Source organism: Podarcis erhardii, assembly GCF_964252035.2.
Source record: "Podarcis erhardii genome assembly, chromosome: W".
In the NCBI taxonomy this organism is placed as follows: domain Eukaryota; kingdom Metazoa; phylum Chordata; class Lepidosauria; order Squamata; family Lacertidae; genus Podarcis; species Podarcis erhardii.
Genome location: NC_138506.1, coordinates 20,320,333 through 20,335,803, shown reverse-complemented (window position 1 = coordinate 20,335,803; position 15,471 = coordinate 20,320,333). Strand labels below are relative to the sequence as shown.

At 45.8% G+C, this 15,471-nt stretch overlaps 1 protein-coding gene across 1 annotated transcript in view; it reads left to right on the top strand.

Moving 5' to 3' along the window:
• Positions 1-12,398: 12,398 nt before the first annotated feature.
• LOC309333216 (uncharacterized protein) overlaps positions 12,399-15,471 on the top strand; it is a 385,031-nt gene continuing 381,958 nt past the window's right edge. Inside the window, exon 1 of the mRNA XM_081846635.1 lies at positions 12,399-13,693. Within this exon, the coding sequence (XP_081702761.1) occupies positions 12,794-13,693 (900 nt within the window). The 5' untranslated portion in view covers positions 12,399-12,793. The remainder of the gene's footprint in view (positions 13,694-15,471) is intronic.

The window sequence follows — 15,471 nt, the reverse complement described above, 5'->3', positions numbered from 1 at the left end:
CTTGAACCTACAACCAATGGTGTTTTCTGCAGCTTTTCGCACAAGCGACCACCCAGCATGTCCAAATTTTCTGTGCCACAAGTGTATACAATCATCGTGTGGTGGGACATTTGCACACTGCACCTGTGCGTCTTCAATGGACTCTCCACTAGCCCCATTTTCCACCAGCCCCATTTTTCCACCAGCCCCATTTTCCACAGGCATCTGCACCAGAAAGAGCCTGTCTTTTCTCTCAACGCTGTAGATCTTCTTCCCATCCCTGTAAAAGGAACAACAATTGTTAGAGAAACGAACATCGAACCCATCATCATTCAGTGCTGTCACACTTAAAAGAGAGTGTGCAAGCTCTGGGACCACAAAAGCTTGCACCCAATGATCCAAGAAAGAACAATATAAAAACCCAGATTCAGTCAATGGTCTCTGCGACCCATCTGCTAATTTGACATAACGTTGAGTTTTAACTGTCTTGCAGTCCCTCAGGAACTCTCGAGAATTTACGAGACTGTGGGTCGCTCCTGTATCGATGATTAGAGATAAAATGTCTCTCTGGCTGTTTTCCAAAGTTGCCATGGCGTTGCTCGCACCCCCACCGGTTGCCATGGACACAGCCTCCCCCCGACCAAGGCTTTTGCCTTTTCCCAGAGACGCCGTCGCAGCTGTGAGGTGATAAGACACCTTGTCTTTGTTTTTCTCCTGGCCTGCCGCTTTCCCACGTCGCTGCCTTGGGAAACTGCTTTGTTGACGCTCCACGCCGGCTGGCCTCCTTGCCGCCATCCTGCGCCTCTAGCGGATGCTTCCTAGCGCTGTTGGACGTCACAGCAAAGCACAAACAACTCTTGGAGACTTTGGCTTTCCCAGAGCTCTTGGATCAGCCTGCACCCCCACTCCTGGGTGCCACGTTGCCTGAGGAACATACTGCAACTGCCTTCCTCTTTCCAGCTCCCAGCCTTTCTCCAGCACACAGTCCATCACACAGATGTGTTGAAGCATAGAAACAGCTTTCCAACACAGTCCCAGCCTTTTCTGGACTTTCTGGGCGTCCCTCAGCCCCTCCTGGGCTTGGTGCTCCCTCTGGGCATCCTCTAGCCCCCTCTGGTCTGGCTCCCACTGCGGCCTGACATGCCGTCTTCAGTGCTTCTTCCCTTGGAGCTCTGGCAACAGCCAAGCATCAACGCTGGCCCTTAAAATGGCTAGCACCCTTTGCTCTCTCTCCAGAGCATCAGCCACATCTGCTTTGGGCTGGGCCTGGACTGGATCGGTTTGCGTGCATTCCCACAGCTGCTTTCCCTCCAGCCAATAGTACATGCGCTCACTCCAGTCCTGCCAATTGGCCCCATTCAGTCTTTCACCGGGGTAGCTGTCTTGGCCCTGCTGTGCCTGAGCAGCAGCCATTTCCACCCACCGGGGCTTTAAGCGTACTCACACGTCTGCCAGCAAGCTGGACCTCCGAAGCAGCCATCTTCCTTGGCTCTTGGCTCCGCTCTCCAGCACCTCCCACTGCCCTTTCCTGGCAGGAGATTTCAGCAACTCAAAGCTGGCAGCCTTCCTCCCTTCTCACACTTGTCAGGAAACACGTAACTCCCATAACCTGTTGGGGTGAATATGAATCCACCTTCGGGTAAATATAAATTGCCGTCCAGTCACGCTTCCTCTGGGCAGCTCTCTGCTTGGAAGCTCTGACCTGGCAGGAGAGCAAAGTAGCAGCAGCGGTCCTGCGTCGGTGTGAGAATAGGGATAAATCAAGTCCAGAGGCAGATCGGTTCTTATCTCTAGAAGCGTTTATTTACAAGCCATAAATCAGTCTCTTTCCATCAGAAACCTCCGCCATTCCGACATCTCTCCGTGCTTCCAAAAGCACACAGATTCACAGCCTCTCCGTTGAGCTGTGTCTCTCAGTCAGAAGTGAAAGCAACTCTGCTCACAGACTGTGACACACTTCTCTGCGTCAAGCTCCTCCCAGATACAGGACACCACGGAGTTTTAACCCTGTCTGTTCCAAACTCCACATTTGATGCTAAAAAGCAGATCTTGGGGGAGCTCCAACCCAACGATGCTTAGATTCCTTCTTAACAAGTCCGCCCGATTTCCATAGTTGAAGCTAGGGCCCACAAAGTATTCCAAATCTTGTTTCACAATTCCTCCAAGTCCAAAGGCCCCAAAAGCTCCAAGCTCCTCCTGGCACAAATCCATATCCCAAAAGTCGATTGATCCCTGCATAAGGGGATCTCTCCCACTTTCCTTTTCCAAACCAGGCCAGGCTCCCATCTTTACAATCTGGCTTTTCCTAGTTACAGTCATATAGGGCTTCAGTTTATAATCCTCCATTTGCCTCTGTAAGGTTAAGGCTCCCCCTTGTATTGCATTATATTCAGCAAGAGCGACTTTCTCCTTCTCCAATTCATCAATTTGTTCAATTAAAATAGATTCCTGTGCCGGATTTTTGTCAACTTCTGTACTGTTGCCCACTTTTGTTCCCAAGATGTCAATGTTGGTAGCCATGACATCTATCTGTTTATGTAACTTTCCCAACAAATAGAATGTCCTATTCAGTACAGAGACTACTTCTTCCTTAGCCGACATTCTTGAGATGTTCAAGGTCAAAGCTGGTTTCCCACAGCCTTTATCTTAGCAGCTGCACCCTTGTAACAATGTCCCAAGGCTCCCTCTAGAGGAAGCCAGACTTCATTTGTATCAATCCTTTCCAGCACAATTCCAAAAGTAAATTTAGTAACAATTTTTAGTTACTTTTTCGTCTTTTTAAGCGCAGAAGCGGACAATGGAAACAATGTCCTTCTTTTAGACTAGCTGTCAAATTTATCCTGTTCACCGTCGATGGGCTTTTTGCAAACCGCTCCCAGGTTCAGAGATGTGGTGCTTCAATTTTAAATTTTAAATTTTCACCTTCTCCTATAGATTCTCCCCCCGCTTCCAGGGGGGATTAAATAATTTCAATCAGTGGAGTTTTGGTCCTTTACATAGGACTTTCCAAAGACCTTAGTTAGCAACTACTTTGCTTCAGTCTATTTACAGAAAGGGAAGGTGGAATTCCTGTTTGAACCTTCCCCGTTCGGTGTAAATAAATAGTAGCTTAGATCTACAATGTCCCACGCTTGTTGCTGTGTTATGCCAGATTAGTGTGCATATGCCAGCTGGTATATGTCGCTGAGTTCCCTGGAGATGAAGGGAGATGCCTTTTCCAGTGCTGCACACATCGGAGGATGCTCGGAGATATGGGGGCTTGCAGGCATCCCCAGGGCGTTTTCCTTTTTCCCCCCAATTTTTTTTTTATTGGTTTTCACAATATTATAAACAAACAAACACAACAAACATAAATCATAGCCTTATTGAAAATTACACTTATTAACTTTGTTAAGTGACTTCCTCGCTTCCCCTTGGTTGAATTTCATTGCATGTCCTTTTAACGGTTTTCCAAATCCCAATTCTTATGAAATTTAACTTCAACATTAACATCCTTAAATCCTCACCTTATGGAATTAAACATATTAATTCATCACTTAACATAAATAAAATCCTAAGCCAATCAAGTATCTGCAAGCTGTTTTCAGTTAATTTAACTTAACAAATTTAACTACAGTGGTGCCTCGCAAGACAAAAAGAATCCGTTCCGCGAGACTCTTCGTCTAGTGGTTTTTTCGTCTTGCGAAGCAAGCCCATTAGCGGCTTAGCGGATTAGCGCTATTAGCGGCTTAGCGGCTTTTAGCGGCTTAGCGGATAAGCGGCTTAGCGGCTTAGAAAAAGGGGGGGAGGGGGAAAAAGTCGGAAAAACTCGCAAGACATTTTTGTCTTGCGAAGCAAGCCCATAGGGAAATTCGTCTTGCGAAGCACCTCCAAAACGGAAAACCCTTTCGTCTAGCGGGTTTTTCGTCTTGAGAGGCATTCGTCTTGCAGGGCACCAATGTATATAATCATTAAATTTAATCCACTCTTCCTGATACTCCTCCTCCTGGTCGCAGACTCTTCCGGTTAGGTTGGCTAGCTCCGAAAAATCCATCATCTTCATCTGCCATACTTCTATCATTGGTAATTCTTGGGTTTTCCACTTTTTAGTTAACAAAATACGAGCAGCAGTTGTGGCATACAAAAATAATTTAACATCTTTCTTGGGCAATTCCAAACCTGTTATTCCAAGAAGAAAGGCCTCTGGTTTCTTTATAAATGTATATTTCAACATTTTTTTCAATTCATTATAAATCTTTTCCCAGAAGTCTTTCACCTTGGGACAGGTCCACCACATATGATAAAAGGTTCCTTCCTTTTCTTTACATTTCCAACATATATTGTCACAATTATGATATATCTTTGCTAATTTTACAGGAGTCAAATACCATCTATACATCATTTTCATTATATTTTCCTTTAACAGAGTACATGCGGTGAACTTGACCCCTTTCTTCCACAATCTTTCCCAGTCCTCAAACATTATATTATTTTCTTCATCTCTTGCCCAATCTATCACCACAGATTTAACTTGTTCATCTTTTGTGTGCCACTCCAACAATAGCTTGTACATTTTAGATAAATTTTTATCTTTAGTATCCAACAACTCGGTCTCCAACTTAGATTTTTCATAAGCAAAACCATTTTTCTTATCCAATTTATACAATTCATTGATCTGGTGGTAATGTAACCAGTTTAGCTTATCTTTAACTTGATCAAATGGTTTTAATTTGTAACCTCCTCCTTCTTCTATTAATAAATCATAATATCTCAACCATTTGGTGTCCATATTTAGTTTTTTCTGGGCCTTTGCCTTCATTGGTGAAAGCCATCTGGGCGTCTTTCTTTCTAAGAGTTCTTTATATTTTATACAAACATTATACAACGATTTCCTAACTGCATGGTTTTTAAATGCATTATGGGCCTTTACCTTGTCATACCATAAATATGCATGCCAACCGAACACATTGTTGAATCCCTCCAAATCTAATAGATCTGTGTCTTCTAGTTGCATCCATTCTTTAATCCAGCAAAGTGCAGCAGCTTCAAAATAGATTTTAAAATCTGGCGGGGAAAATCCCCCTCTTTCTTTAGAATCCGTAACTAATTTATATTTAATTCTGGGTTTCCTCCCCTGCCAGATAAATCCAGAGAGTGCTTTCTGCCATTCTTTAAAGCATTTCGCATTATCTATAATTGGGAGGGCTTGCAACAGGAAGAGCATCTTTGGCAGCACATTCATCTTAATCACAGAAATCCGGCCCATTAATGACAATTTAAAATTTGACCATATCTCCAAATCTCTCTTAATTTCATTCCATAATTTCTCATAATTATCTTTGTACAAGTTCAGATATTTAACTTTTTTCACAAAATCTAGGCCCGTTTTTTCTTGTAATAGTTTTCTTTCTTCATTATCCAGATTTTTCTCAATTACTTTGGTCTTGCTCTTGTTTAATTTAAATCCTGCTACCTGACCAAACTCTTGTATCAATCAGCTCCAGTGCTTTGACTGCACTGGAATCTGGATCTTGTAATGTCAGAACTAGATCATCAGCAAAGGCTTTTAATTTATATTGTTTTGAACCTACTGTAATACCTTTGACTTGTTCATCTTTTCTAATCATAGACCTCCAGGACTGAAATAAACAGCAGAGGGGAAAGTGGGCACCCTTGCCTGGTTCCTTTCTCAATTCTAATTTCCTCTGAAACCACATTATTTACAATAATTTTGGCTTTTTGTTCTAGATAGATCACTTTGATACCATTTAAAAAATCATGACCTATCCCCATACTCTCTAAATTATGTAACATAAAACTCCAAGAAACATTGTCAAAGGCTTTTTCTGCATCAATAAACATTAGCATAGCTTTACAACTCTTTCTTGCTTCTAACTTTTCCAAAATATCTACAATATTTCTAATGTTGTCTTTCATATGTCTTCCAGGCAGAAATCCTGCCTGGTCTTTATGAATATACTCAGATAAAACCTGCTTCAGCCTGTTGGCCAGTATGTTTGCAAAAAATTTATAATCCACATTGAGTAGGGAGACTGGTCTGTAGTTTTTAACATTGGATCTGTCTTGACCCTGTTTAGGAATCAGAGTAATATACCGTATTTTTCGCTCGATAACACGCACCCGACCATAACACGCATGTAGTTTTTAGGGGAGGAAAACAAGAAAAAAAATATTCTACACGAAACAGTGGATGTATGTTTTTTGTGGTTCATGCTGTGGCCACAGACATGTGATCTGATGGTAAGTTTGGGGTAGCCCAATGCAAAAATCCTGAGGATCCATGTGGATCCATGTTTGTAACCACGTTTTTGCACCACTGCGGCCCCAGGCAACAGTGGGTGCATGATTTTTTGGGTGCAAACTGTAGCCATGGACATGCTATGTGATCTGATGGTGAATTTGGGGTGACCCAGTGCAAAAATTCTGAGGATCCATGTGCATCTGTGCTTTGTAATCACGTTTTAAGTGGGGAGGGAAGAAAAAGCACTCAAGGGACAAGGAGCACGCATGGAGCAAGCTCTGCTTCTCTCCCTCCTCCTCCCCCCCTTAGCGAGCTGAAAAACTTTGCTGGAGGGACAGAGAGCCTGCTTGCTTTAAAGGAGCCTACCGTGTTGTAATCTTCGAGCCTAGTCAGAGGAATGTGCCATACTCCAGGCACCCGTCTCCGATTACTTCTTGACCTCCCTGTCAGCGACTCCCGGCAGGAGACAGGCGAGGTCTCTATCGGCGATTCTCCTCAAACCTGAGAAGAACACACCACTCTCCCACCTCCCTGTTTTCCCCAGGAGGGGGAAAAGAGACAGACAGAAATGTATTTACATGCCTTTATTTCTGTCTATGCAGCAGTACAGAGAAACATGTCTGCACTCTCTAAACACCAACAGCAGAGAGAGAATAACTCCACCCCTGTACTTCCAGTACATGTCAGGTGACACACTGAGCTAACATCCGGCGCTCAGTACAGTGAATAGGCTGTCCCTTTGCTCCCACGGTACAGCCCCAAACATCAACATCCTGTTTGGCTTTTCCAGCCAGCTGCAGCTCGCTGCTGCATTGCTCCTTTTCATAACATCCTCCCCCAAAAGAATCAATGCGTGTTGCGAGCAAATCTTGATCCAAAGAGGAAAACAAACAGTTGTTATACACATAACATTCCCCTGTTGTTTCAGTTCCACCCTTGGAACTCCCCGCCACTGGTTTCCCCAGTGTACCTCTTTGGTTGTCTGGCTTCCAAGGAATGAGTGCTTCTGCATTACCTTGGCTAGCAACTCTCTGTTGTGCCTTTGTCTCTGACTTAGACACAGTTTCAACCTGTCCTTGGTTGTGTACAACAGCAACACATGCAACAGCTAAGTTGGCAAACTCTTCTGAATACCTCTTGGGTGGTACACCCTTTGTAACTCTCTCAGATCTACGTATGAGGTGCTGATCCTCTCTGCTCACTGGTTCAGTCTCAGGACTCTTTGGAGAACCAGTTCCAATAGTAAACAGTGGTTCATTCTCCACCTGTGAAGGTCTATCTATTGTGTGAGATTTCCTCTCAATGACTGTGACAACTGAGCTCCCTGAGCTATCACTGTCTTCATCAGTACCACTGTAATCAGTAAAATCATCATCATCATCTGAATTGTCCTCTGTGGGAAATGTGTGAACAATTACTCTCTCCTGTTCAGGAGCACTCTCTAGAAATTTTGTGAGAATCACCTGACCAGATTCAGACAAAATTACTCTGTAGAGACCCTTTTCATATCCCACAAAAATGCCTCTGGCATTCTTTACTCCCCCTGGAGCCTCTGTCCTCACATGAGACCCAAAAACCTTGAAATGGGCGACAGAAGGTTTTCTATGGAACAGCTTCTTAAAAGGAGAACTTCCCAACTCTTTTGAAAACTTTCTCAACCACTGTCAGGGGCTCAGAAGCAGAGGCACAGGGGAGAGAGGAAACGGAGAGCGAAGGGGAAGAATCTGAGGGCAGCGTAGGGGAGTATGACAGTGGCCCGAGAGATTCCATGAGCTTCTCCAGCGATTCAGAAGATTCCCAGAGGGGGGCGCCGATGGCCAGGGCAAGGGGGGTCCCAGGGGGGACGCACCAGAAGCAAGGGGCCAGCGGGGACTCCCAAAGCAGCAGCAGGAGATCAGGACCAGTTCCCCCACCAGAGCGTAGTGGGGGGGGGAAGAGTCCCATGCATCAGGACCAGCGTCTCCTCCAGTAGGGGGAGGAGATGAGTCCGGGCTGACCACGCCTCTGTTGGAGAGTGAGGGAACGGAGGGGAGGTCAGGTCCAGCTAGCCCCCCCGAAGGGGGAAGCAGTGACAGGAGCAGTGTAACGGTCAGGAGGAAGGTTGCCGGCTGGGCGCGCGCGCCAAGTTCGAATGTACAGGCGCGCGGGACAGCAGAAAACCCGGATTGGGAACCAGGTGCTAAAGCCCGCCGGAGGCAAGGGGAAGACTCAGGGGACTCCGCGTCAGAAGAGTCCAGAAAGGGCAAGGCACCAGCGGACAGGCGGACCCAGAGGAGGAAAGAGCAGAGGAAGAGGTGGAGCAGGGCTAGAGTCTTAAACTGGTGTCTGGGGGGAGGAGATTCAGACGGAGCTTCAGCGGTCTAGAGTTCAAGACGTAGGGCTGCGCGCCGCGGCTTTGAAATCGAAACTGAACTTCAATAAAGACTTTTGTATATAACAAGAACTGGCGTTGGTCCTTTGTGAGCTAGGACCTAGGGCAGCTCTGACAACCACGTATAACAATACGACATTAGCGACTCCGCCCAGAACTCATGTGGCAGATGTGAACTAAGCAATTGCGCTTGCATTCCCTTTTGCAATTCTTTGTTCACCCGTACACAGACACCCCTGTTCCACGCTTCTGCTGAAACAGCAACTCGGTGCCTTATCCCTTTCTTCTGCAGGAAGTCCTGAAAATCCTGTAAAAGAAATATTGGCTTCTCATCTGTGAAAAGACAATCAATGTTAGCATCATGCACATTTTTAACCTTGTCACAAAACTCTTTAAACCTTTCTAAGTCTTCTTGTGGTTTCTCTAAAACATACACTGAAACATAATGTGAGAAACCATCCACACACACAAGGTAAAATCTTGCATTGCCTCTAGATGGTGCTAGAGGACCAATTACATCAGCATACACCCGCTGAAACGCTTTGTCGACTCTGGTCACCTTCCTGGCGTTCTTTGCCACACCTGCAAGAGAAATTTTGTTAGAATCAGATGAATTACATTTCATGTAATCACTTTGATCAAAAGTCAACAAATACAGTCCATCTTTCTCTCTGGCAGAAAGATACAACTCTCCATCTTTGAAGATCTCGCAGCTTTGAGCATCATAGGACAGTTTCAGTCCTTTCTTTGCGATCTGCGATACACTCAGCAGATTGAATTTCAACTCAGGAACCAAATACACATTGTCTATAGTCAAGTTCAGACTCTCAAGATACACAGTCCCAACTCCGGTCGCTTCCAGCTCCTGACCGTTGGCCTGCTTCACAGCGAAGCTTTGCTTCTTAAACAATGAAAACAGATCTCTGTGTGGGGTCATGTGGACGGTACAACCAGTGTCAATTACAAACGAGTTTCCCACCTCTGGCGTGGTTCCTTTCAACATCAAAGCCTTTGCAGGTTTCACCTGAGACTTGGTACAACCTTTGCCTGACGCCTCAGGCCTCGCAGAGCTCCCCTTAGCTCCTTTCTGTTGACGTGGCCTCTTACAGTTCCGCTGAAGATGCCCAGTCTGTCCACAATTGTAACAACGGACAACATTCAAAGCTACAGCGTCCTCTCCAGTAGCAGTAGCAGTGGGGGAGCTAGAACTCCGTTCCTCCCTCCCCCTGTCCTTGACTTCCAGTGCAGCAAGTCTGTCATGGTCATTCAGAACCACTGCGTACACCCTCTCCGAAGTGAGATTGTGCGCTGGAAGGGAACCAAGTTGACTGGCAACCGTTTTGTAAGTCCGATTCAGGCTGTTTATCACCATAAAGCAAAACACTTCCTCCTGCAGATGGAAATTGCGTTCCACCATCTGTTGGCGCAGAAACTTCATCTCCGTCAGGTGCGCTTGAACATCTCCATCAGGCGCAAGCCTCAGATTGGTCAGCTTTTCAAAATACAGCAACGCTGAAGAACCAGCATCTCTCTGATGTGTTCTACGGAGCGTGTCCCAAACCTCTCGCGCGTACTGCAAATCCTGTATATGCACCAATTGACAATCCGAGACACACAAAATTATAGCCGTCCTGGCTCTCACATTCTGTGAATTCCAACCTTGCGTTGGTGCTGCAGGGATGGGGTTCTCAATCACCCCAAAAAGCCTCTGATTCTCAAGCAGGGCTTTCATCTTTACAGACCATGAGGCATAATTGTCATTAGTCAGGGGAGCTGGATAAGGCAAGCCTCCCCCCTTCTTGGCATCCATTTTGAATCTAGGCCTTAGCTCTCACTCTGGAGCCTGTAAAATCCCAAAGGCCTTTCTTGGTTGTTTACTGCCTTTTTTCACTTGGCAGTAAAACCACAAGCTGCTCAAAAGTCCTTGCAAAGGACAGTGAAGTAGACAAAACACACTCCGTGTTCCAGCCCCAAGCCAGTAGCTTTCCACTGTACTGACTCTTCGTTGCTTAGCAACTGTGCATACCAGTCCTTATCTAGGTATGCGAAGTATGCGGCTGCTCTTTTCCTCTCAGTGCTGGTTTTTTCCAAACGCAGACACTTTTGTGAGCCGAAAACTTTCCGTTAACGCGTTCACTTAACAGCCATAAATCTCCATACCTCTGGGGCTCCGTTGCTTGGCATTCACCAGCCGTCTGATCAGCTTCCAGGCAGACGTTATCTTCTTTCCCTTGGTGCAGAGGATGGCATTACGATCCATCAACCTTTCACGCAGATATGCATGGATCAGAACCACCTGCGCTGCTACCAGATGTTGTAATCTTCGAGCCTAGTCAGAGGAATGTTCCATACTCCAGGCACCCGTCTCCGATTACTTCTTGACCTCCCTGTCAGCGACTCCCGGCAGGAGACAGGCGAGGTCTCTATCGGCGATTCTCCTCAAACGTGAGAAGAACACACCACTCTCCCACCTCCCTGTTTTCCCCAGGAGGGGGAAAAGAGACAGACAGAAATGTATTTACATGCCTTTATTTCTGTCTATGCAGCAGTACAGAGAAACATGTCTGCACTCTCTAAACACCAACAGCAGAGAGAGAATAACTCCACCCCTGTACTTCCAGTACATGTCAGGTGACACACTGAGCTAACATCCGGCGCTCAGTACAGTGAATAGGCTGTCCCTTTGCTCCCACGGTACAGCCCCAAACATCAACATCCTGTTTGGCTTTTCCAGCCAGCTGCAGCTCGCTGCTGCATTGCTCCTTTTCGTAACATACCGGACAGGAGCCACTTACACGAGCTGAAAATCTTTCCTGCTATTTCCAGCAAAGCGGGACAAGATACAGAGAGCCTGCTTGCTTTAAAGGAGCCAACTGGACAGGAGCCGCTTACACTCGTGTAAGCGGCTCCCCTCCCCTCCTGCTTTGCTCCTTTAAAGAAGCAGGCACTCTGTCCCTCTCTCCTCCCCATTCAGCGGCTCTTCTCCCGCTGGAAACCACGGAGGAGGGAAGCATTCGCTCCGTAACATGCACAGACATTTCCCCTTACTTTCTAGGAGGAAAAAAATGCGTGTAATGGAGCGAAAACTACGGTAAGCTTGCTTCCAGGTTTCAGGTGCTTTGCTCCCTCCCAAAATTGAATTAGATACTTCTACCAGAGGTGGAATGAGCCAGTCTTTCAATGTCTTATAATATTTCGCTGATAGACCATCAGGTCCTGGTGTCTTGCCAAGTTGCATTGAATTTATTGAATTTATTGCCTGTTCCACTTCCTGGTTTGTAATTACACCTTTTAGTAGATTCTTTTTATCCTCCGGAATCTGTTGCAACCCAAACAAAACAAAATCTGTTGTTTTTTTTAGGTAATTTGTAAAAGGTTCCCATTCTTCTTTGAAGTCACAGTTGTCCTTGTCTTGTAGTTTGCATGTCAATTTCGCCAGTTCTGCATAGTTCATCAGTTTCTCTTGCCACTGTTCTTTTGTCAGGATTTCCTCATTCTTCCATCCTTGTGCAATCAAGACTCTTGCCGCTGTTGTCACATACATAAATAAGTTATTTCTTTTCCTTGGCAGGTCTTTCCCTACAATCCTTAACAAAATTGCTTCTGGTTTTTTTACAAATGTTAATTTAAACATTTTCTTCAACTCATTATATATCATTTCCCCAAAATTTTTAATTTCTCTACATTCCCACCGCATTTGGTAAAAAGTCCCTTCTATTTATTTACACTTCCAGCATACATTTGACCCAAATGTATGCGCAGGGCAGCAGCTGAAGAAGGAGCAAAAAGGGTTTCCTCCTGTGTGTGTTTCTTTGTGGCTGATTAGCTGCTCTCCCTGTGCAAAGGTCAGAGGGGGCAGGGTTTCTGTTGAGGTAGGTGATTAGCTGTGGGAGGAGCTTATCAGAGCTTGCAGGGCAGCAGCTGAAGAAGGAGCAAAAAGGGTTTCCTCCTGTGTGTGTGTCTTTGTGGCTGATTAGCTGCTTTCCCTGTGCAAAGGTCAGAGGGGGCAGGGTTTCTGTTGAGGTAGGTGATTAGCTGTGGGAGGAGCTTATCAGAGCTTGCAGGGCAGCGGTGCGCGCCTAGTGGCGCGCGCAGTTTGATCCATCTTTTAGATTTAGGGGAGCTAGTCTCAAACGTTTGTTGGGGGAGACCTAGGGGTTTTTTTGGGGGGGGGAGTTATTTGTCCTGTCTGCACGCTTCTTATGATGGAGGACCGCTGTAGCCACCCCCAACGACACGTTCTCAAGATGGAGAGTGAGGGAACAGCTGCAGTCGCCTGCAGTTCCTGCACAATGTTTGCCATCTTGCCAAAGGTTGCAGGCAGCTTTACCTGCAGCAATTGCATGTTGATTGCCCTCTTAAAAGACAAAGTCCAGCAACTGGAGGAACGTGTAGCTACGCTCCAAAGAATTAGAGAGCTGGAGCTCTTCTTGGAAGCAACAGAGCACACCGTCTCCACCAAGGAGGAGACAGGGGACTCCCCTGAGAAGGAGGCTAGTTCACCAACACAGGAGCCAGATATATGGAGAAACGTGACTCAAAGAAGTAGGAAGCCCAGGGTTCACTCTGATTGTTTAGAAATACACAATCGCTTTGAGGTCCTCTCCCCTAGCATGGAAGACGAAGAGCAGACTCCATTTGAGGATCTCTCCCTCATTACAGTCGATCAGGTATATGAAGACGAGCAGCAAAGTCAGTCCTCAGGGAACGTGCAGGCGACCTTGGAACGAACAGCTCACGGAAGAACCCCGACCAAACCTAAGAGGAGGCGTGTAGTGGTGATAGGGGATTCCCTACTGAGGGGAACAGAAGCAGTGATCTGTGGGCCTGACAAGATGTCTCGGGAAGTGTGCTGTCTCCCCGGGGCTAAGATCCAAGATGTAACTGAACGACTGCAAGGAATCATAAAACCCACTGACAAATACCCCTTCCTCTTGGTTCATGTGGGAACCAATGACACTGCAAGCAATAGCCTCCAGAAGATCAAAAGAGACTATGAGGCTCTGGGCAGGAAATTGAAGCAATTAAATGCACAAATTGTCATCTCATCTGTCCTCCCAGTTGAACGACGTGGCCCAGGGAGAGAGGGAAAAATAGTGGAAGTGAACAGCTGGCTTCGCAAATGGTGTAAACAGGAACGGTTTGGATTCTTAGATCACGGACTGCAGTTTCTTGAAGATGGACTTCTGGCAAGTGATGGGCTGCACCTCACAATGGTTGGGCGGAATGTTTTTGCCAAAAATCTCAGAAACCTCATCAGGAGGGCTTTAAACTGACTAATGTGGGGGAGGGAGACAGTGCTCCTGAAGGTAGGAGTCTATCAATTGATGAAGATGATCATCCAAATGTCATAGACCAAATGGAGCAAACAGCATGCAGACCTAGTGATGGGAGGAAAAAATCCTTAAATAAGAGACACGGGGGAATGATTAATGGACTTCAATGTCTGTACACTAATGCGCAAAGCATGGGTAATAAACAAGATGAGCTTGAGCTCTTGGTACAGCAAACTAAATATGACATAATAGGCATCACTGAAACCTGGTGGGATAAGTCCCACGACTGGAATGTAATAATGGAGGGATACAATCTATTTCAGAGAAACAGACTAGACAAGAAAGGAGGAGGAGTGGCGTTATATGTCAGGGATGTGTATACCTGTGAAGAGATCCAAGATTTAGAACCTCAAAGCCAAAGTGAGAGCATTTGGGTCAAAATTAAGGGAGAGAAGAATAACAGGGACCTCATTGTGGGAGTTTACTATAGATCCCCAAGCCAAACGGAGGACATAGATGATGCCTTCCTGGAACAGATGGCCAAGCATGCAAAAGGAAGGGAGATAGTAGTAATGGGGGACTTCAATTACCCGGATATTTGCTGGATGTCAAACTCAGCCAAGAGCATAAGGTCAAACAGATTCCTCACTGGCCTTGCAGACAACTTCATTGTCCAGAAAGTGGGAGAAGCAACAAGAGGAACAGCCATTTTAGATCTGGTCCTAACCAATGTTGATGACCTGGTTAGTGGGGTAGAAGTGGAAGGATCATTAGGCGCGAGTGATCATGCTCTTCTGAAGTTTACTATACAGCGGAAAGGAGCAGCCAAGCATACTAGGACTCAATTTCTTGACTTTAAGAAAGCCGACTTGATAAAACTTAGGGAAGTGCTGGGTGAGATCCCATGGACAGTAATACTAAAAGGAAAGGGAGTTCATGATGGCTGGGAGTTTCTTAAGAGGGAGATAGTAAAAGCACAACTTCAGGCAATACCAATGAGACGGAAACATGGAAGGTGCCTAAAGAAGCCAGGGTGGCTATCTAAAGAACTTTTAACTGAGTTAAGATTAAAAAAGGATGTGTACAAAAAATGGAAAAGGGGGGAAACCACCAAAGAGGAATTCAAACAAATAGCCAGCACGTGTAGACACAAAGTCAGAAAAGCTAAAGCACAGAATGAACTCCGGCTAGCTTGAGAGGTTAAAAGCAACAAAAAAGGCTTTTATGGGTATGTTCGTAGCAAAAGGAAGAACAAAGAAACAGTGGGGTCACTCAGAGGAGAAGATGGTGAAATGCAAACAGGGGATACAGAAAGGGCTGAACTCCTCAATGCCTTCTTTGCCTCAGTCTTCTCCGATAAAGAAAACAATGCCCGACCTGAAGAATTTGGAGCAAATGATTCAGCAGAGGAAACACAGCCCAGAATAACTAAGGAGATAGTACAAGAATACTTGGCTAGTTTAGATGTATTCAAGTCTCCAGGGCCAGATGAACTGCATCCAAGAGTATTAAAAGAACTGGCAGATGTGATCTCAGAACCACTGGCAGTCATCTTTGAGAATTCCTGGAGAACAGGCGAAGTCCCGGCAGACTGGAGGAGGGCA